This window comes from Notolepis coatsorum (assembly GCF_963971535.1).
Source record: "Notolepis coatsorum genome assembly, chromosome: 1".
NCBI lineage: Eukaryota > Metazoa > Chordata > Actinopteri > Aulopiformes > Paralepididae > Notolepis > Notolepis coatsorum.
In genome coordinates, this window is record NC_140165.1 from 93,914,997 (window position 1) to 93,939,993 (window position 24,997).

Genomic DNA, 24,997 nt, shown 5'->3' on the forward strand with positions numbered 1-24,997 from the left:
AGGAGAAGACCTGATTCAAGTGGTCTACTATTTCTTGAATAGTTGTGTTTGAGACATGGAGGATAGCCTGCATCTTTAGGAACAAGGAAGATACGTTAATTTTAAGTTGATTTCTTAGATTGTCAGTGTCACATTGATCATCATCCACCACTTCTATGCTCTGGCCTGGACATTCTTCATGCAAATCACTAGTGACCTCAGAAATCCTGTCTTGGGGATCCTCAACAACGACAGCTTTTAAGTCTGATGCAAGACTTAATTGGTGTTCTCTGCTTTTATGGCAATTGAATGAAGAGTAAACATTTGTGCTATAGCTACAATCCTTATATGGGCATGTCACTGTTTCATTATTTTTTAAATGCTTTCTGAGATGACTTAAGAAAATTGATTCAGAAAAGGGTTCCCGAAATGCGCACAAAGGGCATTTTATTACCACAGGGCTCTGACTCTGTTCTGGTCTACTGCTAAGTTGTGCAGTATGATATCTTGACAAATGAGTACTCAATGCATTTAGCGTCTTAAATTTACAGATACAATCAGTATAGAGGCATGGAAGAGGACTGACTCTGGAAAAGTGGCTGTGTTGCAGTCTGTAGTGTTTAAATAACTGTATTCTAGAAGTCAAAGAAGCTGCACACAATTTACACTGCCAGACTACCATATTGGAACTATGAGAAAACACTGAGCTCTGTGGAAACAGATTAATAAACTATGTTCTGGTCTCAACGATACAGTCCCATCTCACAAATATGTTTTTATATTTACAAATAATCAGCTTACTGAATATTTCCCAGCAGCACTTGCTACCTGAAAGGCAAGGGAAAAAATACAACGTTTAGACCTCCATGAAACATATACCAGAATAACTTACAACTCAATATAACAAGTTCATACTATTAGCTTACAAAAACATGATCATAATTTTCACAGTTTGAATGTTTAACCATCAATCAGAAGGAGAGAGAGAGAGAGCGGGAGATAGCGGGAGGGAGAGAGTGAGAGAGAGAGAGAGAGAGAGAGAGAGAGAAAGGAGATAGAGAGAGAGCGCAGGAGAGCGAGAGAGGAGATAGAGAGAGAGAGGAGATAGAGAGAGAGGGAGGGAGAGAGAGAGCGGAGATGAATGAGAGCGTGAATTAATCTCCATCTCTCTCAAACCTCCTTTTGTCATGTACAAAAATATATATCTATTACAAACATCAATTTACAAGCTCAAAGAAATGGAGATATGTGGCTTCGACCATGCATGCCATGAGGACGCGATGCCTGCATGACACTCAACCAATATAACCAAATTAATCTCCCTCAAACCCGATAATAGGACAGAATGTACTAGCAAACAAACCTAAAATGGAGATGCGGCTTGACATGCACCATGCACGCACGAGGGCGACGCCATCTTTACCTATTATTCAACTCGCACTTGCACTTGACCCAATATCGAACTCTTAATATTTTGCATGAAACAACCATGCATCATTTCGGTGTGCCATAATGTTTTAATTGCACACAGCATGCATGCAGGCAGTTGTTTAAGAAGACAATGGAGACCGAGTTAGCTTAATTATACTGAACAGCCATGCAATTAACTCTAAACTATTAAAAGATGAGCTAGCAGCTCACGCAATTTGCATCTACAAATTGCATATCCGAACAGATTAAATGACCACAGATAACCGCAAATTGGCAAATTTACATATATATTTATACTCACTATATGAAAGAAACTTGATGTGCGCTGCTGCTGCTAACTTGACGTGCTGCTGCTGCATCTCACGACATGCGGGTATGCAGGTATCATCCCAGAATTCCTCCGCAGCTGCGCACAACAGTGGTTTCCTGTTGCTTGCTTGCAGAAATATTATTTTCACATGCCGTTATTTCTCACTTCTCAGAGCTGAGCTAATTCTCTAAACGAATTCTTTAATATAATTGGACTTAATATATAATATAATAACTTTATTAACATCTCTGTCTGTCTGTCTGTCTGTCTGTCTGTGTCTCTCTCTCTCTCTCTCTCTCTCTCTCTCTCTCTGTATTAATGTAAAAAAGTTGAATACTCGGAAAATCACTCTACACCCAGTGGCCTAATATTGAAGAAAACAGACCTGGGCTGGAATATGGAACCAACAATCTTGTATCTCCTAAAAAAAATATAAAAATAAAAATCAGGAATGAAAGAAAGACGAAAGAAATGTCTCATATTCATATCTATTTTTGAAATCCATGACATTTACATTTAGTCATTTAGCTGCTTTTATCCAAAATGACTTACAAGTTCTGTCAAGTCTGCAGGAAGGGTACAACTCTGCGTATAAGTAAGATTGTTTGTTAAACAGTGTCAAACTTGAGTGCTACAGTCTTGAGTGCATATAGACATTACTTAGTAGCATAATAATAAAAGACAGAAGGTCAGTCGTTTTTTCATGATAACCCTGAAAATGATCCATTCAGGGAATAAAATGACAAACACTAAAAGTGGAGTTATGGAGTTTAAGACAGGACAGTGATCTGAATTAGAGCCAAACCAACCAATGATGGCTTATCACAATATATGGTATCAGCGTGTATGTTACAGATATCCTGCCAATATCCTACCGGTTGATTATGGGCTCTAGCAGGCTCATTTTTATTACATTTAAAGCTAGCAAGAAGTGGTATGAAACTAGAGACTGAGGAGTCCATATATACCAGCCGTGTCATGCTAGCATACAGGCACAGGTCATAGGTCAACCGTGTCATGCTAGCATACAGGCACAGGTCATAGATACCAACAGTGTCATGCTATACAGGCACAGGTCATAGATACCAACCGTGTCATGCTACAGGCACAGGTATATGCAACTATATGCATGTATGCCTGTATGACTCCTGTATGAGCTGGTGACTCCTGTATGACTCCTGTATGACGCGTCACCGTATCCGCTAGACAGGAGGCATGACGGGACATTAGCAAGAAAACCCATAAAAAGCTAACACCTCAGGGGGAGCTCCAGTAGCTCACCGCGTATCTCGGCGCTATTTCGGCGTCGGGGACAACCGTGCGCGTCACGGATCTGGGGTACACGAGTTCGACTCCCGGACTCGCCGTATTTTCTCAGTGTCTTTCCCCGATCTATATCCCATTCAACCTGTTTCTGTCGGTCATGCTTGACCAGAAAAAAAAAAGCGATAAACGCTAAAAAGAACCAGCTGACTGGTCAAAGTAAAAAAAAAAAAAAAAAAAGCTAACACCTCTCACACCTATCCCACCTCTCACACCAATCCCACCTATCACACCTCTATACCCATTCTGCAATCTGTTAATAAAGTTGTACTTAAGTTATGCTTTTACATTATACTTACATAATAAGTGAATAGTTCCAAGTCAATCAAAAACTATGAGTTCTATTTACTCAAAACATAATGCGGTTTACAGTCTGTATCTACTTAATTATCTTAAGTTGTACTTAAGTTATGCTTTTACATTATACTTACTTAATAAGTGAATAGTTCCAAGTCAATCAAAAACTATGAGTTTTATTTACTCAAAACATAATGCGGTTTACAGTCTGTATCTACTTAATTATCTTAAGTTATGCTTTTACATTATACTTACTTAATAAGTGAATAGTTCCAAGTCAATCAAAAACTATGAGTTTTATTTACTCAAAACATAAGAACACATCACACGAACTCAAGACATTCAAGTCAGTAGAACTTTCATAGAATATGGAGTATAACCTACTCAAACTAATTGATTATTTTGAACATGCGGGTTTACAGTGTACATACTGTAAAAAAATACCCATTTTAAATCCTATTTAACTCATTAGCAATTGAAGGATTATTCCCAAAGCCAAAAGGATCTCTGTCCCTCCCCCCTCCCTCTCTCCCCTTGGAGCCAGCCAGACAAGCTGTATTGAAAATACACGCAACACATATATCTGGAGTCAGCGGTATATCGCTTGACCTAACGACCTTCCTGTGCCAGGTGCCTTTGGCCCCAGGTCACAGACCGGTCACCGGAGGCTCTCTAGACCAGGAGCACAGGTGAGCATGAAGTGTAGCTAACACAAATGACTGATGATGTGGGCATGCAGATGGACTGGAAGCTCACATATTCCAAACATGACCATATTTAGAACAAGCCTGTTTGCCCTCAGTCATCAACCAGTCAGTCATCTTCTCTAAAAATTTGATTCACAAAAGTATAACCTTGTCTGTTTCTGTTGAAGGCCACCTTGGTGCGCTCCTGCATGAGGCTCCACGCGGGCTGGGTCCAGGCCTGTGAATGAATGAATGAATGAAAACTTTATTAACAGATTGCAGAATGGGTACAGTGCAGTACAGCTCAATACATACAATTGTTAAGGGGATGCAGACCAGAGAAAGACTTTCGTCTTGTTTACATCAGGGTCCCCCATTTTCAATTCATCGTAACATATATGACATACATGACCTACAGATAGACAGTACTGCTACATCTATACATTTATGACATACCAGATTTGCAATTACAGTACTGTATTTGTGATACAAAAAGAGTCCAGAAAGAAAAGAGTATATACATTAGGCGTAGAAACTGTACATTGGATTGGGTAGGTGGGGGTGGGGGGGGGACTGTACATTGGAGGTGGTTGGGGGGGGGGGGGGGGGGGGGTGGGTAGGAGGGGTGGGTGGGGACTGTACATTGGAGGTGGTTGGGTGGGTGGGTAGGAGGGGTGGGTGGGGGACACTGTACAACTGTACAAACAACACTGTACATTGGATTATTGACAAGACCATACTTGGTAATTTACTGTACATTGGAGGGGGTTGTGTTCGGACATTTACAGGGGCCAGTTTCGAGTTGCAGTCTCCCTTAGGTGTTTTTTGAGAGTGTTTTTGAAAGTGGGTAGTGATTCACATTCCTTTACAGCTTTGGGTAGGGCGTTCCACATTGATGTGGCATAATTGCGAAACGTGTTTAGTCCCTTGTTTGAGCCGAATCTGGGTTTAACATGATTTGTGGAGCTCCCTCTGGTATTGTCTCTACGTGTGCTTCAGAAGTAAACCATCGTTGGCTATTACCAACTTAAATTCCAACTTTGACTCCTGTCTCAACATCTCTGTTCAGCTGTCGCGTAGTCAACAAAAGAATCCGACATCGAACACAATCATCCATTGATCAATCCATTCAAAATAAATCTAATGCGAGATTAATACACGTTTATTTATTTGTGTGTACATCAACTAATTACAAACTGGATTATTAAACACATTTTCATATGCAGATTTCAACAGCAGAACAGAGCAAACTGTACAGCATGAACAGTCAACATATTGGACGTCACTGAAACAAGATGGCAGCCGACACTCCACTAGGCATGTGGTCAGGAAAACAGGGGGAAGCGAGAAACCGTAAACCTCATTATCACGTTGTCAACAGAACGTGTCTCACATTCTTTGTTAACACCAAGTAAATTTAGGATAAACCTTCATTGTTAACCAATTTTAAATGTTTTAGATATACAGTAGAACTTCAGTCACAACAGTGAACAGTTGGAATAATCTGTTAAATTTTACATATTCAATAATTGTAAAGGAAAAAGTTATTAACCTCAATTGATTGCAATGTCACTATTTCATGCATCACAGTTGAGGATGTTCTCATCAGCCCAACTCAGTGACTTCAGATGTTTCCAACAGGTCAGAGCTGTAACCCAAGTCAGTCTCCTATTCAGTCCATGTCACCGTTCCACTTGTTGCCTCAATGACATCACAGAATACCTTTGACACTGCACACACCCCCCACACTATTTCCCCTCAGAATTCTAGAACTCTACATAACTTCTAATGAGCAGTACCCTTTATTTTCATCAAGATACATTTTCAACATCACTTCACTGTATATTGTATAGTAGTGTACATAGGACCCAGTGCCTTTAAGTGATTTATTAATATGTCTATTTTATCATGTCTATTCTACTTATTTTATTACTATTGTATTTTTGCACAATCGTAGCGGGCATGGCCAACCGCATTTCACTGTATGCCCTGGTATGTATGTGATGAATAAACTCTTGAATCTTCTGAGCTCATACCTTTTAATGGGGATAAGATGCAAATTAAAATTTTAAAAGGTGGATTTTCCCTTTAACACTTTGGATGCCACACCCGAGATTTCTCTGGTTTACCCCCCGACCGTTGAATGCCCATCACGAGATTTCTCGTTTTTTTAAAAATTATTATTAGCGTTCTGAAATCATATTGCATCAAGCGAGCCTACCGTTGGATATCCAGGCACTCCCGGCGCTCAGATGTGAAATAAACGCCCCCTATCGTCTCCCAGATGGTAAATCACCCTTTTGGAGTGGACTCAATGAGAACGGATTTCTGACTCCACATTTTACTTCTCACTGATGTAACGGCGAATATGTGTTCTACTGTACACATGATGGATCAATACAATTATCGATTTTTTCGAATGGCGATCGGAAATTGGAATAAACCATTTGGATACCATCTGATGTCAGGTAAGGAATCTATGTTATCAGTCTTAGGATAATCAGACTCGTTTTCACGGAGATATAAGCGTTTCCACTATATGTGATATTGCTGTTTCACTGTAAAAGCCATCAGGAAATAAGAGCAGAGATTATCAGCGCGCGGCACGAGCGTGCGTGCGCACACATATACTATCGATCGATCATCTAGCGTTTATTTGAAAACGATTCATAAATAGGCCGACAAATGACAACGTTCTGGAATATTCCAGTAAAAGACGATTATCATCATAGGGTTGTTTTTTCCGCGAAAACAAGTGATTTTCAAAATGCTTTCAAACGGAAATGAAGCGATAAAAAAACAATCTGCCTTGACAATGTTGACTGGAAAATGAGTCTTTGATAAGCGACGGGCAGATTAGACACAGACATAATTTAAAACATAGATTAGGCGATATTAAGTTAACATTGGAGTGGGTTTGGGCATCAAGGGGGTACAAAGGAAAACATGGCGTGGCATCCAAAGTGTTAACATAGTACGATAAATGTAAGTAACAAACTGAAGAAAAAGGGCTAAAGAGTAGCAATGAATAGGGATCAGATTCCCAGGTCAGGTTCTCGGCATAAGAACATAGTCTACTGGGTCTGGGCGATATGGACAAAATATATCACTATGTGTTTCTTTGTTTCCAAGGTATACTGGTATTTGACGGTGCAAGTTTTTAATGTCTTTACAGCTTAATTGTGATGGTGCCATTTCATAAAAATAAAATAAAAAAATCTATTTTCTTTAACACTTTGGCTGCCTAAGGTTAAATTCATGATATACCATAGATTGCCAGCGCTATTTGTCTATGGAGAAAGTCCCCTTCTTTGCAGGGCTATAACTTTTTAAATTCTATTGCTACATTGCCATTATTAGGGCCCATTCAAAGTCCTATATGTATTGTTCATTGTGTAGCAACGTTAAACTTTTTCATTCACATATTCATAGTAAAGTATGGTCTAATGTATAAGTATGTTTTCATCTCTTTCTGCAGCTTTCTCCAGAACGTGATATACAGCCCCAAATGCATTATATTGATGATGAAATACAGTTTGAAGGCAATCAGCGCGATATAAAAAATTCCAACTAGACGTACTTCTAGAAGTTACTACACGTCATCTGATGTTGACCGGATGGGCGAGGGGGCGCTTATAATTCCGTGGGCAGCGTTATACCAATCATCTAATGTGGGTCAAATGTTGATAATAGCAGTTAGTATCGAAGACGGTAACGTTACACGCTCAAACTCACCCCAGTCTCCGCGCGCCGTTGGGCGATCATCGTAGAGTAGAAATTCTATCATTATGGGATGGCGATTTACCCGGTCCATCTCCAGCTTGTATAATGGTATATACGTCCAAATCATGTTGTTTATCGAGTTATTGGCAATCGATCGCTATGTAGCGTGACGAGCCAGAGTCCCGGGACATGTACCGAGTGGCCGGAAGCAATACGGACGTCTAGCACAACCTCTATGGCACATCCTGTTTAAGCGATTGCGCCGATCGGCCACCAGATGGCGCTCCTCAACCGCCAGAGAGCTCAGTGGGTCCTGCTGGTGGATCTCAGGCCAGCGGAGGGGACATATGAATCCGATCGCAGATTTTTGAAATATTGATATAAGGACGACGTAAAGCGTCCTCCGGCAACTTGAGCATGGCCGGGAATGACGTCTAAAGACGGTTCCCGGCACCCAAAGTGTTAAAGGGGAACTATTTTACTATTTCTTTCACTATTTGGGCACTTTTACACAATTCCTGTGAGTTTATGGAACACCTCTGTAATTTTTTTTCCTTTTTTTAATTCATTGTTTTGTATTTCTAATCAAGTACTCAAAAACAGCATTTTTCTACCTCAAGATCTTAAGCCGTTTTGAGCCTGGGCTCCAACCACTGTGTGGCCTGATGCCACATAGGGCCACATTATTATGCAGCCGAGTCTCTCCGACATCACAAATCAGCACATTTTCAGATGACTCAGTTCAGTGAGGGTGAATATTGTGAGAGGAGAATTGGAAGAATGTGCCAATATGAGAATTAGAGACATAGATCATATTAATATAAGTCCACATAGCTAGGAAACAATGCTAAACACTGAAAAAGTTCCCTTTTAACTTTATTTTAATGCTATTGCAAGGAATTTTCTTTTATTAATATGCATATATGATGGATGACTAGTGCATGGAACCATAACGGTATACCTTCATACAATGCATACCTCCCAGCCCTACAGTCTATACTCTATAGCGTTTAGGGATGCAGCCAAGACCAGTGTTGGGTGGTTTACAAAAAATAAGTAAGGCCCCTGTGTGAATGATCACGTCAGGGTATCACACCTCAAGGAGCTCGGCACAGAACCTCTGGTGTAAAAGCTCAAACTGACAACCAGTGCCCCCATCCCACAGCAGCTTGGTAAGAAGACTTCAGGCTTGATTAAAAGCACAGCTGGTTTAAATGGACAAAGGACAACCTTTTTAAACAACTTGTTGTGCTGTTGTAGGACAGCAGGTGTTTGTGGAAAGCAGGAGACATTGGGGCTCCTCTCAAAGGGGATTAAACAGAGCTGATGATTTTCATTCCAACATTAGGGTCAAGGATTCAACCTGCTTCCATGAAATACATACGGATAGCAAAGTGAAGAAGACGGAGCAGGGGGTGGTAGCGCCTGGCGGTTACCCCCCCCCACCCCGACCCTTTCTTCTTCTTCTTCTTCTTCTTCTTCTTCTTCTTCTTCTTCTTCTTCTTCTTCTTCTTCTTCTTCTTCTTCTTCTTCTTCTTCTTCTTCTTCTTCTTCTTCTTCTTCTTCTTCTTCTTCTTCTTCTTATTATTATAAAAAACAGCTGTGATGCGGTATTCAGCTAAACTCTGCGGTGGGCATGATGTAACAGCGATACCGCGGCAGCTCTTCCACGCAGAGTTAACCCTCTCAGCGCCCTAGTCCTAAGTCTGCGTAATTACAAGCAGTCCCCATGTCCGAACACAAGCGGACCAGTGTTCGCAATATTCACGAGCGAGCAAGTGGACGAATTGATTAATATAAACTAACCATGTTCCATAGACAATGATGTTGTGCCCAGATGCCATTTCCACTGATTGTAAAATGAAAATGCATGGGTTGTGGATAAAATGTACATCGGCGTTATCTTAATTTTCTTCAATTTCATTCCCTCGCCTAAACCAAGCGCAGTATTTCCATGTGTCCGAGCGCGTCTGAAAATACAACTCCAGGCACCGCCTGCACCAGGTTCTCAGGGCATTGTCCCGAGTGCATGTCTGAAAAGGGCTTAATACTCATTTTAACACATCAGAGCAATACTGTAAGTGGGCGGAGTCAGTGGTCATTTGGAGGCGACGCCTAGACAGGAACTTCCCGTTTGTTCTTGAAGCTTCTGGTAATATTTCTGAAAGGAGAAGAGAAGAGCGTCAGGGATGTTTGTGTTTCATGTTTATTTGAATTAACTAATCAATTAGCAGAGAAAATCTCCTTACTGTTAGCTATTAAATCTGAATTTAAATCTGTATAGGCTATTGAAAAGTGTGCATACGTGCATGCGTGTGTGTAGGGCTTTAAATTAAGGGCGCCTCTACATCCCAAAATGTAATAAATTGTGTCTGAAGGATAGTAAGAAAAGTAAGATAATGGAGATAAAGGCAAACAGGCAACTAAACCAGTGAGAACATGGATGATAACAAACTAAACTAGTGAGAACATGGATGATAACAGAAACTAAACCAGTGAGAACATGGATGATAACAGAAACTAAACCAGTGAGAACATGGATGATAACAGAAACTAAACCAGTGAGAACATGGATGATAACAGAAACTAAACCAGTGAGAACATGGATGATAACAGAAACTAAACCAGTGAGAACATGGATGATAACAGAAACTAAACCAGTGAGAACATGGATGATAACAGAAAAACAGAAACTAAACCAGTGAGAACATGCATGATAACAGAAACTAAACCAGTGAGAACATGGATGATAACAAAAGCACTTCCTGACCTCAGGTTTGAAGGCATCGTCTGATTCGTCCTCCTGGCTGGGTGGGAATGGCTGTGACGCTCGGTCATGCCCCTCCCTCCTCCTCCACTACAATCTCAATCAGAAGATCTCCCTCCAACTGTCCATCCCTCCTTGTTGTGGTTCAGATGTGTGTCGCTGTTCTTTGATGGTTTGTCCTCTTTAAAAAGTTGCATCGTCTTTCTTAGATGTTCTGTTTTTCCATTCCTCTCAGACCCTACTTCAGGCAGATAATAAACAGTTGGCTCATCCACAGAATCCAAAATGTGATATGAATTCTCCACTTCCTTGGACGCTTGTGTCCTGGTTCTGCTCTTGTTAGTTATTTCTTTCAGCCATTCCATCCTCCGAGGTGTTTCTTTCCTTCCCGACTCAGAATCTCTGGTGGCTCTTTTACAGCAGCTGTATCGTCTTCATCTGGTGGCTCTTTTACAGCAGCTGTATCCTCTTCCTCTGGTGGCTATTTTACAGCAGCTGTATCGTCTTCATCTGGTGGCTCTTTTACAGCAGCTGTATCCTCTTCCTCTGGTGGCTATTTTACAGCAGCTGTATCCTCTTCCTCTGGTGGCTCTTTTACAGCAGCTGTATCCTCTTCCTCTGGTGGCTCTTTTACAGCAGCTGTATCGTCTTCATCTGGTGGCTCTTTTACAGCAGCTGTATCCTCTTTCTCTGGTGGCTCTTTTAAAGCAGCTGTATCCTCTTCCTCTGGTGGCTATTTTATAGCAGCTGTATCCTCTTTCTCTGGTGGCTCTTTTACAGCAGCTGTATCCTCTTCCTCTGGTGGCTCTTTTACAGCAGCTGTATCCTCTTCCTCTGGTGGCTCTTTTACAGCAGCTGTATCGTCTTCATCTGGTGGCTCTTTTACAGCAGCTGTATCCTCTTCCTCTGGTGGCTCTTTTACAGCAGCTGTATCCTCTTCCTCTGGTGGCTATTTTACAGCAGCTGTATCCTCTTCCTCTGGTGGCTCTTTTACAGCAGCTGTATCCTCTTCCTCTGGTGGCTATTTTAAAGCAGCTGTATCCTCTTCCTCTGGTGGCTCTTTTAAAGCAGCTGTATCCTCTTCCACTGGTGGCTCTTCCACAATTTCTCTCTTTCATAGAAGTAAAATCATCATCAATGGTCAATCCTCCAAATAATCTACCGATATTCTCCTCTTCCTCTTTAGTTCTACGACAGTTCTAGAAAAGCACTATATAAATGTAATTTATTATTATTTAGTAAGTACGTCTATAATGGTTCTGCTCCTCGTTGCTATTTTGTTGTATTCTTTACCCGTTTGCCACTTTCCTTGATGTTTCCCCTTTTCCAGTCTCAGAATCTTTAACAGGAGTGTCACTCTTCTTTGATGGTTTCTCATCTTTTTAGCTGTTCCATCTTTTGTAGTTATGCTTTAGTTCCTGGGATTCAGCAAGTTGTTCTTCAGAGCTGCCATCTTGGTCCACAAGGTGGCCCTCTTTGGTTGCAGTCCCCTCTTGGTCATCCAATTAATCAAGGATCTCGTCATTTTCCTCCTGACCCTCTTCAAGTTTTTCATTGACAGTAGCAGAATAGCGGGTAGTGCGTCTCTGGGTGGTAGATAGTACCGGCTGTGACTTTTTAGCAGGAGTTTTACGGGCAGCTTTCGTCCTCTTCTTTCCTTGCGTCTTGGGGTCTGTTTTACGGTCATCTTCTGTAGCACCAGGATCAAGTGAGGGAGAGGCACCACTCTGGCCGTCCTTCCCTTGAAGAGGTGAGTCTCTCTGGGCTTGGTTTGTTCCCTCTACACCAGGGGTCGCCAATTAGATTTGCCCACGGGCCAGATTTTCCCCAAGCCGTTGCTTCGCGGGCCAGGATCAAAAACAATGGCTAATTTAATATACTGATATTGAAAAAAGACAAACGTTTTTCTCTGGTCTGCATCCCCCCAACAACCGTGTGCACTGCGCCGCACTGCACTGCACCCACTCTGCAATCCGCCAAACAAAGTTCTCACTCATCCATTCATTCATGAACAGCTCTCAGCTGTTGCAGATCCCCTTAACAATTGTGTGTATTGCGCCGTACTGTATTGTACCCATTCTGCAATCTGTTAAATAAAGTTTTCATTCATTCATTCATGAACAGCAGATCAGCTGTTGCAGATCACCGCGGCGGGTGATGAACAGATCAGAAGACAGAATGCATGAAAACACGACTCACCATACCTTGTTTGTTGTTCAGTCCTCCAAAATCCCTGCTAATGTTTGAAACATGTCACATATCCACTCGCCGCCCTCCAATTCCAGATTGGCGTTGAATGCAGCTACTTTATCTGCCAACTTTAACACAGTTGTAATAACAACCATTTCCTCGTTGTTGTTGTCGCCACATATTATGCAGAGAGGACGTCGGCTCGGCACGCAAGAATCACCGACCTGTTGCAATAAACCCGTATTTTAAGTATGGCTCCTGTTTATTAAAAGAAGCGTTATATTTCCCTGTTGCATTTCCCTATCCAAAGATGTTTGTTTTGTTTTTTAACACATTTGTTACTCGCTCCATCTCGAACGCGGAAGTGAAAGTTCGTTAGGGACTATTCCATTGGTTCTCCCAGTCCACGTGACCATTTCTAGCATTTCAATTGGCTATAGTGCTATTGATGACTACCGGTAGATAGATACAGCTTCACAATAAAAGACACCCTGGCGTCCCGAGTGAATATTTCCTGCGCGTAAAATAAATATCATATTCTCAAAATAACCTGACGGGCCAGAAATTATTGCTGGCGGGCCAATGTCGGCCCGCGGGCCGCCTATTGCCGATCCCTGCTCTACACCCTCTTTCTCTGGTACTTGTGGTTGTGTGACTGATGCTTCCATTTCTGCCTTGGCAGTTTTCACTTTGGAAACTTCTGCTGACACCTTGTGGTCAGACGTTGCCACTACACCCTCTGTGATTAGTGCTGCTTCAGACACCTGCTCAGTAACAACTTCTTCCATTAGTTGAGATGTGGCAGTGTCATCCGTTACTTCCTCGTTGACTGTTGTTTCAGAGGTTGTATCAGTTGATGCAACAGTAGCAGATGAGCGGGTTGGACGTTTCCGGGTGATGGACCGTACTGACTTCGACTTTTTAGCAGGAGTTTTACGGGCAGCTTTGGTGCTCTTCTCTTGTTGTGACTTGGCGTCTGTCTTGAGGTTGTCTTCTGTAGCACCAGGCTCAAGTGAAGGAGAGGCACCACCCTGGGATTCCTTCCCTTGAGGAGGTGAGTCTCTCTGGGCTTGGTTTGTTCCCTTTACTCCGTCTTTCTCTGGCACCTGTAGTTGTTTGGCTGGTGTTTCCATTCGTCTCTCTGACTCTGTAGTTTCCTGGTCCACAAGGTGGTCCTCTTTGATTGTTGTGCCCTCTTGGTCATCCCCTGAATTAAGGATTTCATCATTTTCCTCTTGAGCCTCGTCACATTCAGGTTTTTCATCACCGTATTCTGTAGGTTTTTTTACATCTATTTTGAGGTCGTCTTCTGCAGCGCCAGGCTCAAGTGAAGGAGAAGCACCGCTCTGGACGCCTGTCCCCTGTGAAGCAGAGTCTCTCTGGGCACCTCCCTCAAGCCCAGTTATTACCTCCGTGGCCCCTGCATTTGTCAGGAGGTGCTTGGCGCAATTACGGGCCTCAGGAAGGCGGGAGGACTTGTCACCCTCATCCCCAACCTCATCTACAGTGACCAACTCTTCCCAGTTTAAATCATCCATGTCAGAGGGGAGGTCGAGTTTGTCCTCTTTGAAATCATCTGTTGCAACGCCTGTAACCTGGGGAGAGAAGATATTTTTATTCAGATTTTTTGTATCAATCAATTAACATTGGTAAGAGGGAAGAATAGTGGAAGATAAAATGTCTTGTTTAGTGGCGGGAACATGAACATTTTCCCCTCATAGCAGTGCGCTCTGCCCCTCCCCTGGGGCCTAAACAGTTCAGCTCATGTTGAGAGGGAGGAGGGAGCCACGGTGCGTTTCTCCAGTTATTTTGAAACATCTTTGGTAACTTGCAGAAGATGACAGAAAGATGACTTGTAAGTTACCTCTCTGGTGTTCTCCTCTCTGCTCCTACTAGCTGTGGGGCTCTTGTCGCCCCTGATGGAGTCTCTCCTCTCTGGGCTGGAGCTGGCTCTCCTTCTGCCCCTGGAGTGCTCACCGTGGCGGCCTCTGGAACCGGAGCCCTGGGGGTGGGGTTGAAAGGGGAGGAAAGAGTGAGGAGTTGAGGATGAGAATCTGATAATTTTTTTAATAAAACGTTTTTTTTTATCCACTTTTTCTCCCATTTTCTATATTTTCTCCCATCCCAATTTCGTATCATCCAATTCAACCCTCCCCTGTCACGAACGCTGTTTCTTGCCTCCCACAAGCCGGCTGCAATGTGGACTAAGTCATACATAGCACAAGTCCCCTCCGGTACTTGAGGTAACAGCAGTCGCATCTTTTCACCTGCGCAGCTCGATCTCTCAGTGGCGAGGAGTAACGCGTGGGAGGCTCACGCTGCAGGGCTCTACGCTAACCTTTTTCACTAGGGGCACAGGTGCTCCTAAATGAAAAAATTTAGGAGCACACAAAGAAATTTAGGAGCACCCAAAAATATTTAGGAGCACAGTGAAAATATGTCAAGTAACAGAGTTTTTTTTTTTTTCAAAAATAAATGTATATTTGTACTGTGCGTGCATGTGCAAACGGGACACATCTGTGCAATAGCACATACCACCAAAGTCACTGGCCCACTGTGTGCGTGTGTGTGTATCATCTGCGTGTGCAAACGGGAATGGGACAGACATTTGAACTATTAATTAAGTGATTAATGCCTACTATGGCAAAGTTGTAGCCAACAACTAGGCCTAATAAGAAAGGCAGTGATATTGAACAAAAAGGAGACACTGGCTTTACAACCAGGGCCATCAGTAGAGGGGGGAGCTAGTGTTGCTCTTTTAGAAAAATAATCCTTTCAGGGTTGCCTATTGAAATACTGTACACCTCCAGTACAGTAGTTTGCGTGTCAGGTAGACCATTGATTGACAGTCGATTCTGCCAATTACGACGTCACACCGTTGCACTCTGGCCGTCCGGCGATGCAGCTAGACCCTATTGCCACACCGCTTGCACTCTGGCCGTCCGGCGCTACAGCTGGACCCATTGCCCACCTCTGCGGTTGATAACGCTAGCCAAGTTAGCTGTACACACATACACAGTGGGCCAGTTGTAGGGGTGTAACAATGCATCGCAATGCATCGATCCTACTTTGCAATATTTACAAAACATGACATTGTTTTCGAACTCTAGCCATGGGGAAATGTTTAGCCAATTCACGTTAAATTTGTATGTCTTCCCTCCGGCTCCAGTGGGTGTAGCTTCGCTAGCTACAGTGGCTACATTGGGTGCTACAGTGGGTGTAGCCTCGCTAGCTTGGCCAACTTCGCTAGCATGCTGGCTAGCGTCAGTATCTTGGTTAACGTTAACCATCACCTCTGCAACATGAGCTGCCTCGCCTGACTTCTCATTCTCCGGTATCTTTCGCGCAAAATAAAAATGAATGGGCTTCGACATGGCTGTATTATTGTTTGACTCAGACAGTGACGCAGCCGCTGATCATTACTTTCGGTTTCCAGTCGCGTGACCACAGGAAACTACTGTGATTGGAACGTTTATGCGGCTGTGAACTGTGGGACTTGTAGTTTTTAACGATTCTCGCAGCGGAGAAAAAAAAGGACGAATGAGAGGCTGTACTCTGCACTCGCTGGCCCCTCTTGCACGTCGTGCGAGTACTTGATTTTGCATGTTCGCACGCACATATTTTTAGGGGCATATGCGAGCAATATGGTCGCACTGTAGAGCCCTGCGCTGCGCCAGACACTTCCTGATTCTACTGCGCAGGCGCACCAACCGACCTGTAGGAGTCGCTGTCCACAACGCCAGATCCCCACCCATCAGTTTCCCACCCCCTAATACGGCCAATGTGTATTAGTATGAACGACCAGCTAAACTGAAAGCAATGTGGAGCGCGAGCCCAGCGTCTCCGCATTCGTGGTGAGCGCCTTGCCCACTACGCCACGTAGCCGCCCTTTTTTTAATAAAAAGTTATGTAAGATTACTAAGGATAACTCTGAGTATCTTCGAATAATATGGCAACAAAGACAAAAACCCACAGCACAATAGGTGATTCTGCTAATTCAGACCAGAAATAAAGAATAACAAATGCCATAAAGTAGGTGTTTTTATCGCAATGGATCTCCGACCCTACTCGATTGTAGAAAATGGCGGTTTTAAAGATATGTTGAAAGTGATTGAACTACAAAGCTCCCTCATCCGCATTTCAGCCAGCAAGTCATACCAGGCCTTTATAAACAAACACAAGCTGCAGTTGTCCACAACTCATCCAAGGGCGGCTTCAGATATCGCTCTCACTACAGATGGGTGGACATCTACGGTTACAGAGAGCTATTTAACAGTGACTGCCCACTTCATCACCCCGGAGTGGAAAATTAAAGTCACATTATGCAAACATTTATGAACAGCAGAAAAGCAGAGGAGCTGAAGGAGACCGTGTCAGAATGGAAATTGGAGAGGCACAATGCCTGTTACAACAGACAATGCAAGACATATTGTGAATGCAATCAGCAGAGTTGTGTACCGTTCCACGAAATGTCCATGATTGTGATCATGTCCCAATACCAAGTGAGCCAAATGGATAGAGAGGGAGTGGCTGTTCAGCGTGTAATCTGGTGTTTATGCATTATTTGGTTTCGAAATGTATTGAAGAGAGTTTAGGACTTTTGGCGCCACAGGGTCAGCTGATTATAACGCCCATGAAGGACACTTTCGACAGGAATGTACACATTGGCTGTGGAGGGAATCAAACCCATGACCTTCCCGCTACAGAACTGCCAGGCCAGCTCCTCCATTTCCATGCCATTTCCATGCCATTTCCAGCCATCCCCCTCTCTTTTTTCCACCTATCGTTTACCTCTCCTCTCCTCCTAGCTGTGGGGCTCTCGTCGTGCCTGCTCCTATGTGGGCTAGGAGAGGATCCAGAGGAGCCGGCTCTCCTTCTGCGCCTGGAGGAGTCTCTCCTCCCTGGGCTGGAGCGCTCACCTTGATGGCCTCTGGAACCCGAGTCCTGGAGGTGGGATTGAGAGGGGAGGAAAGAGAGGTAATGGTAAATGCCAATGGTGTATTTATATAACAGCTTTTATCCAAAGCTCTTTACAAATTGTTCCTCACATTTTACACATTCACACACCGATGGCAGAGGCAACCATGCAAGGTGCCAACCTGCACATCGGGAGCAATTAGGGGTTAAGTGTCTTGCTCAAGGACACTTCGACCCACTGCCCGGGAAGAGCGAGAATCGAACCGGGAACCTCCGGATTACCAGACGACTGCTCTACCTCCTGAGCCACTGTCACCTCATCGCGATGATAAGGTAAGGAGAGGTCAGGTAAAATGGTTGGTGGGGACAGGGAAGGATTGCCTGGACCCACACCCTGAATCTCCAAACTTCCTTACTAAAGTAATCCCTGCTTTAAAATAATTTAGTGATTCAGGGTCTGGTGCTGCTTTCCTCATTGGTTCTTTCTCCGGTTGTAGGTAAGTTCAGTGTTGCCTGAACCAAAGGCAATAGTGCCCTTGAGGTCCATAGACATTGTTAGCATTATCTGTACCATTAGCTAGCTAGCTTATTCTCTTGTGTAGGGCTCAATGTTCGCATAGCATACAGTTGCCTGGGGATGAGGTTAGGGTCAGGTACTGTTCACATTTGAACAGATACCGTTACCAGTACCAGTTCCTGGAATTCGGTACCAAACGGTATCTTTTTTTCGGTACTTAACTCTCTCTGTAATAACAAAACATTAAATTTCAGTTGTAAAATAAGTACAAAACACTCAATTTCAACATTTAGTATACATTGTGTTTGTAAATATCTGACCATTCACAGTAAATACAATCTCATGTCAAACCTTTATTTAAACATGAAAGGCAACCTCATTTAAAGTCACTTCGAACTCCTCTGACCTCGTCTGGTCTTTCCAAAGACCCAAGAGATGGGACAGTAATATATATATTTGTGGAAAAGGCTCCCTCTTGTCTAGCATATTACACTCTTATACTATGTAAAGGTACCGAAATGTGGTACCGATTGATCTAGCATGAATCGGTACTCGGTAGTACTGATGTAATTCGGTCGGTACCCAGGTAAAAGTACCAAGTTCGGTACCCAACCCCAGATGAGGTTAAGATAGCTAGACATGAGTCTTGAGTTGCTATGGGTATACGGGTTTCTGCTAGTCATTCTTTTGGCCGGCCAATGTAAGATTCTAATTTACCGGCCAAATGTAAAACGTAAGGGCCATACCATGTAATACACGTGCGGTCGTAAAGAAATACATGAAAACATGGTTAGGGGAAGTATTCAGTACAATAACATTGAATGGTGATCCACGTTGTGAATACTTTAGTTCTCTGGTGTAACTTTGTTGGCAGACGACTCCTTGGCTTCGGACAATCTCACGTTAATACTGCCAACATTACCGTACCTGAGCATAGTGTAGCTCATCCTGTGTAATTCATACTTATCGCTTCACTGAAAGTTCCATTTTCTTCACAGGTAACATTACTGCCTCTACTTATATATATTTTGAAAAATATTATTTTCCTTTATTTTAATTTTTATATTTGCCAGCCAATTGAAATTCTAAATGGCCATTGGCCAGTACATACCAGCTGACAGAAACCCTGTTCGCTATGTGATCAGTGTCACTCCGTATAAGTACAGAGAGCCCTCTTTCTTTAACCTCCAGACCACTCTGCTTCTCCGTTCTCTCCTTCTCATCTCATTCCTAAAAGCCATCCCCTCTTTCTCCTCCACACGTGTCGTCTACCTCTCTTCTCCTCCTCCTGGCTGGTGGGCTCTCCTCGTGTCTGCTCCTGCCTGGGCTATGGGATCGCTCGCCATGGCGGCCTCTGGAACTGGATCTCTGGAAAGGGAGAGGTGGAGGAGATGAAAAGGTGTAAGGAGAGGCAAGGTAGAATAGGTGAGGACATACTTTGAAATGATCTTGTGACTGTCATTCCTCTGTGGAGTTTGGGGGTGGGGGCGTGGTGTTCGCTGGTTTTCCTTGTGGTGGCGGGGGCACCGGGGTAGATGGAGCGGCCCGTGGGGTTGACATTCCCATCGCCGTGCATGGCGGTGTGAGTGGCGCGCGGGCTGTTTGTGTTTTCCTTCAGTCATGGCGTGCTTTATCGGGGGGTGTATCTTGGATGGGGATGTGGTAGGGATTGATGTGTGAGCTGTTCGGGGGACTGACTGTTTCCGGGGGGATTCACATGCCTTCGAGCAACACTGTACTTTTGTACTTATTTTATGCCTATTCTTAAATCTGCACGTCTACATTGCACTACTTTTATACCTATTCTTATGTCTGAAGTTTATGCAATTATTTATTTTGTCAATTTGTGTGCCGATTCTTTTTTTATCCACTTTTTCTCCTTATTTTCTATTTTTCTCCCATCCCAATTTCGTGTTTCCAATTCTCCCCTCCCCTGTCTTGAACGTTGCTCGCATATGCCTCCCACTGGTCGGCTGTAGGGAGGATAGAAGCCTTGCATCACGTGTCCCCTCCGGTACACAAGGAGGCAGCCTGTCACATCTTTTCCCCTGCCAGTGCGGACTCTCATTGGCGAGGTGTAACGTGTGGGAGGCTCACACTACCCTTGCCATTTCTTGTCTCTGCTGTGCAGGCGTCCCCCAACCGACCTGTAGGAGTCGCTGTCCACAACGTCCAGATTACCACCCATCGACTTCCACCCGCTAACTCTGCCAATGAGTTAGTATGACGGCTGGCCCAAGCCGGAGGCAATGCTGACACCCGGATTCGAGACCGGAGTCTCTAGCATTGGTGACGAGCGCAATCTCCGCTGCGCCACCCAGCCGTCTTTGTGTGCTGATTTTATGCCTATGTTCATTTTTTTTTAATACTAGTTGCTGTGGTGCACTCTGGACTGAGAGTAGTATGTAGATAGTTAATATTTATTATTGTTATATTGTAAAAATGTGTGCATTGAAGTGTCTGTAAAGTCTCGACTACATTGAAAATGAGGGTGACCTCAATTGTAATTTCGAGAATAAATAAAGGTTGATGACTCAGGGTCTATTGAAAAAAGGATTCAGTAAATGCATTACCCTGGAACTGCTTTATCATCTGCTGTAGTGATGCTATGCGATCAGTGTCTTTATCATCTGCTGTAGTGATGCCATGTGATCAGTGTCTTTATCATCTGCTGTAGTGATGCCATGTGATCAGTGTCTTTATCATCTGCTGTCGTGATGCTATGTGATCAGTGTCTTTATCATCTGCTGTAGTGATGCCATGTGATCAGTGTCTTTATCATCTGCTGTAGTGATGCCATGTGATCAGTGTCTTTATCATCTGCTGTAGTGATGCCATGTGATCAGTGTCTTTATCATCTGCTGTCGTGATGCTATGTGATCAGTGTCACTTGTAGATGTACAGAGGGACCCCTCTTTCTCTAACCTGCAAGCCATCACGCTCCTCCATATTCTCCTCATCTCTTTTTTTTTTTTTTTTTTTTTTTTTTGTCTTTTTCCCCCTCCATTTTCCTCAGATTTTCTCCCATCCCAATGTTAGTCGTATGCCAATTCCCAGTCCCTTCCTGGTCGCTGCGCACTTACCCCCCACAGTCAGATCATCTGGGAGAGTGGAGGCTACCACGTGCTTCCTCCGACACACGTCCAGCCAATCACCGCTTCTTTTCACCTGGCAGCGCGGATTCTCATCGAGAGGGCGTAGCGTGTGGGAGGACCACACTATCCCCCTCGAGTCCTATCCGCGCTTAGCAGGCGCCCCGACCGAACTGTAGGAGTCGCTGTTTACAACGACCCGGACCCACCCCGCCAGCTTCTCCCACCCTCTAATACAGCCAATTGTATTAGTGCAGACGGCCAGCCAAGCTGGTGACAACCCCGGAGCTGTGAGCTGGATTCGAACAGGCGAATCCAGCTCACAGCTCCGGGGCTGGTGACGAACGCAATCTCCGCTCGGCCACCTAACCGCCTCCTCATCTCATTTCTAAAGCTATCCCCCTCTTTCTCCGCCACACTTATCATCTACAGTACCCTTCTGGCATTCTCTTCTCTCCTGTGGGAGCAAGTAGAGGATCCAGAGGAGCTGGTTCTTCTCCTGCGCCTGAAGGAGTCTCCCCTCCCTGGATCGGAGCGGTCTCTCCTTCTGCTCCTGAAGGAGTCTCTCCTCTCTGGGCTGGAGCCCTGGGGGTATGGTTGAGAAGGGAGGAAGGGGAGAGGAGGTGAGGATGATGAGGGGCGAGAAGAAGGTAAAACAAGTGACCTAGAGAAACATTTGTCTGGTAATTATGGTTGCAATACCGGTATCAGATATCGGGCCGATACCAGGCTGAACAATGGTATCTGTATTCCCCAATGCTAAGAATCTTCCCATTACCATCGCCTGACCTTTATTTACATGTGCAGACAACATGCCCTGGTTACTGTTGGAGACCAGGCTACGGTTTGATAACCGGTCACTATTAGCGTCTTTGAGAATAAAAATTAAATAAATAAAAGCCCTACAAACAAGGTAAATGACAGTGAATAAATAAGAACTAAACTAAATCGCGCAGATAACTAAAGGGGAATAGAATGGACACATCTACATTCTGCTCTCAGCACCAGCGTTTCCGTTAGCCGGTAATTACCGGTATTTGACCGGCAAAATCTGTTGAAGTCCGACATATTTAATCTCTCCGGTCATAATGTCCGGTGAAAATAATTCCCTCTAAACACAATTAGATTATTTGAATTGTATTAAAATAGACTAAAATTAAATAGCCTATGCGATGAACGAAACAATCATTACATTTGTTTCATCGTTGCTTCACCAAGCAGCCGGTCTAATAATGACACCGCTGTGTCAGCGCGAGCTTGCTGCTCCTAGATTTGTGAGAAGCATCCATCTGCAGCCCCACAGAATGCAGTACTCCAATCCAGCCATTGGCAATTCAGCTGTTGGGTGGGCGGCGCTGCTGAGCCCAGACCGGACCGGACCTAAAAACACTGCTGCTCTGTCGGTCTGCAGCTCCATGCTTCACGTAAATCTAACAACAGCCAGCTCGCGCTGACACAGCGGTGTCATTATTAGACCGGCTGCTTGGTGAAGCAACGATGAAACAAATGTAATGATTGTTTCGTTCATCGCATAGGCCATTTAATTTTAGACTATTTTAATACAATTCAAATAATCAAATTGTGCTTAGAGGGAATTATTTTCACAGGACATTATGACCAGTACCAAGTCGTTGGGAGGTGGAGTCATCACGCAAACCCACGATAATGTTGCCGTCTCTCTCTGCCAAATTTCTCAGTTCTTCGCTTGATATAATTAATACAAATGTCCAATATAACGGAATTCGTTAGCTCATAAAAATGTGATTATAACAGACTGCTGTTTAATGTCGGGCAGACTGCCCACCGACACCTCAAGTCGGCAGCAGCACGAAGTCTCGAGGGACTTATTTTATTTCGAATATATTAATGACTGTATACGCAAAAGTAGCCTAGTTTTAAGTTAAAATATTATAAATGCCTTGATGATGTCATTCTTTATATAGGCCTATCAATTGTTTTTAAGCTCAATAAACTCTGACCGGAATTTATCCCATTTGTCCGGTAGATTGAAATCTACCGGACACTCAGACCTGCAAAAAAAAATTCTAACGGAAACCCTGCTCAGCACACCCCATTCCTTTCATGTAGGCTATATATTTAATAATATATATTATAAATAGGGATGTCCCGATCCGATTCCGATTTTCTGAAGATCGGGATCGGCAAAAAAATAAATAAAAAAAATCTGGAATATATATTTATTCAACAAACATGACCATGTTCACGTCTTAAACTCATACTGAGGCCTTAGTTTTGGTTTTAAATTGCATATCATCATTCATTTATTTATTGTCACACAGAGCAGAAGAATTTTGCCAAAACAAACCAATAGTATCCAGCTGCAGAACGGCAGACCAGACACACTCTCAGACCCAAATAAAAAAAGAAAATTTATCCCAATTTCTCACATTACATTCACCCTGAATGTTGACGTTATCCAGGTGAAAAGTTAACTTCATTCAAGCGAGGCATTGCAATCCTTGACATAAATCATTTGATGTATAATTAAATCAAAGGAAATGCGTTTGGGTCTGAGAGTGTGGCTGGTCTGCCGTTCTGCAGCTGAATACTATTGGTTTGTTTTGGCAAAATTCTTCTGCTCTGTGTGACAATAAATAAATGAATGATGATATGCTATTTAAAACCAAAACTAAGGCCTCAGTATGAGTTTAAGACGTGAACATGGTCATGTTTGTTGAATAATAATAAAAAAAAAAAAAAAAAAAAAAAATTTATCGGATCGGGAAATATCGGTATCGGTAGATACTCAAAATCACATGATCGGGATCGGATCGGGAGCAAAAAAACGTGATCGGGACATCCCTAATTATAAATCTATAGTTTATTGGCAACAACGCGCCAATAAACTTGTGCTGTATAATGACAATACATTTGAATTTAATCTAAATCGCTTCTGCGCTACCTGTTGAATACGGGGATCAGCACAGCCCAGATGCAATGTTTAGCCTTCCTGTATAAGGAGCTGTTCAGTTCAGAATCAGTTTGCACGTGCCCTTATAAAAGGAGCTAGCAAGCGTTTCTGTATGCAAATTCAGGTGTACGAGAAAGCGATTTTAGTTTAAGAATGAGTGACGTTCTTCATTCAGTAGTGATAATTTTGGCAATTTACAACCACCTCTCCACACGTTCAGGAATCCAGGGAGGACTATCGAAGGTTTCCTCTTACGAACTTCTTACAAGGTTATTTACGAGGAATATTACGAGGAATATTACGAGAATGTTAGTGAATGAGGTCCAATGTCCCCTTTCGTTTGGCAAAGCTTGTTAGTTTTTTTCTGCAAACACACGATTACGTTAACACCCTTCTAATTTAATCTGTTAATCCCTAGCCATATTTTCCGAAAATTCACCTAAAAGTACATACCCAAGTAACTTACTTTTTTACTGTATGAAGCACATTCTCAGGGGCTCATACAGAACCAAGCATTTCACTGTAAAGTACATGTACCTTATACAATGGGGGAAATAACACATCAGCATTTTGTCCTGTAAATCTATTTGGCCATTCAAGTGAGATTTTCACCAGACTTTGGTATTAACTCAGGGAATCCAGACCAAATCTAAACATTAAAGTCCATACATAAATAAAGTTATGTGTAATAAAGTGGAATGACAAGTATTGAACACACTAACTGAAATTAATTCAATACTTAGTGGAGAAGCCTTTGTTTGTAATGACATCATTCCGGCCTCCTTTGACCAATACCAGTTTGCTTACAGGCAGAACAGATCAACTGAAGATGC

General features: G+C 43.2%; 1 protein-coding gene across 1 annotated transcript in view; it reads right to left on the bottom strand.

Annotated features, from left to right (window-relative positions):
• Window positions 1-9,847: 9,847 nt before the first annotated feature.
• The window catches only part of LOC311243070 (uncharacterized protein), a gene marked incomplete at both ends in the record, with an annotated part of 84,199 nt that continues 69,049 nt past the window's right edge, over window positions 9,848-24,997 (bottom strand). Inside the window, 6 exons of the mRNA XM_084332141.1 lie at window positions 9,848-9,910; window positions 13,348-14,301; window positions 14,571-14,708; window positions 17,498-17,650; window positions 19,413-19,508; window positions 21,668-21,817. Of these exons, the coding sequence (XP_084188267.1) occupies window positions 9,848-9,910; window positions 13,348-14,301; window positions 14,571-14,708; window positions 17,498-17,650; window positions 19,413-19,508; window positions 21,668-21,817 (1,554 nt within the window). The remainder of the gene's footprint in view (window positions 9,911-13,347; window positions 14,302-14,570; window positions 14,709-17,497; window positions 17,651-19,412; window positions 19,509-21,667; window positions 21,818-24,997) is intronic.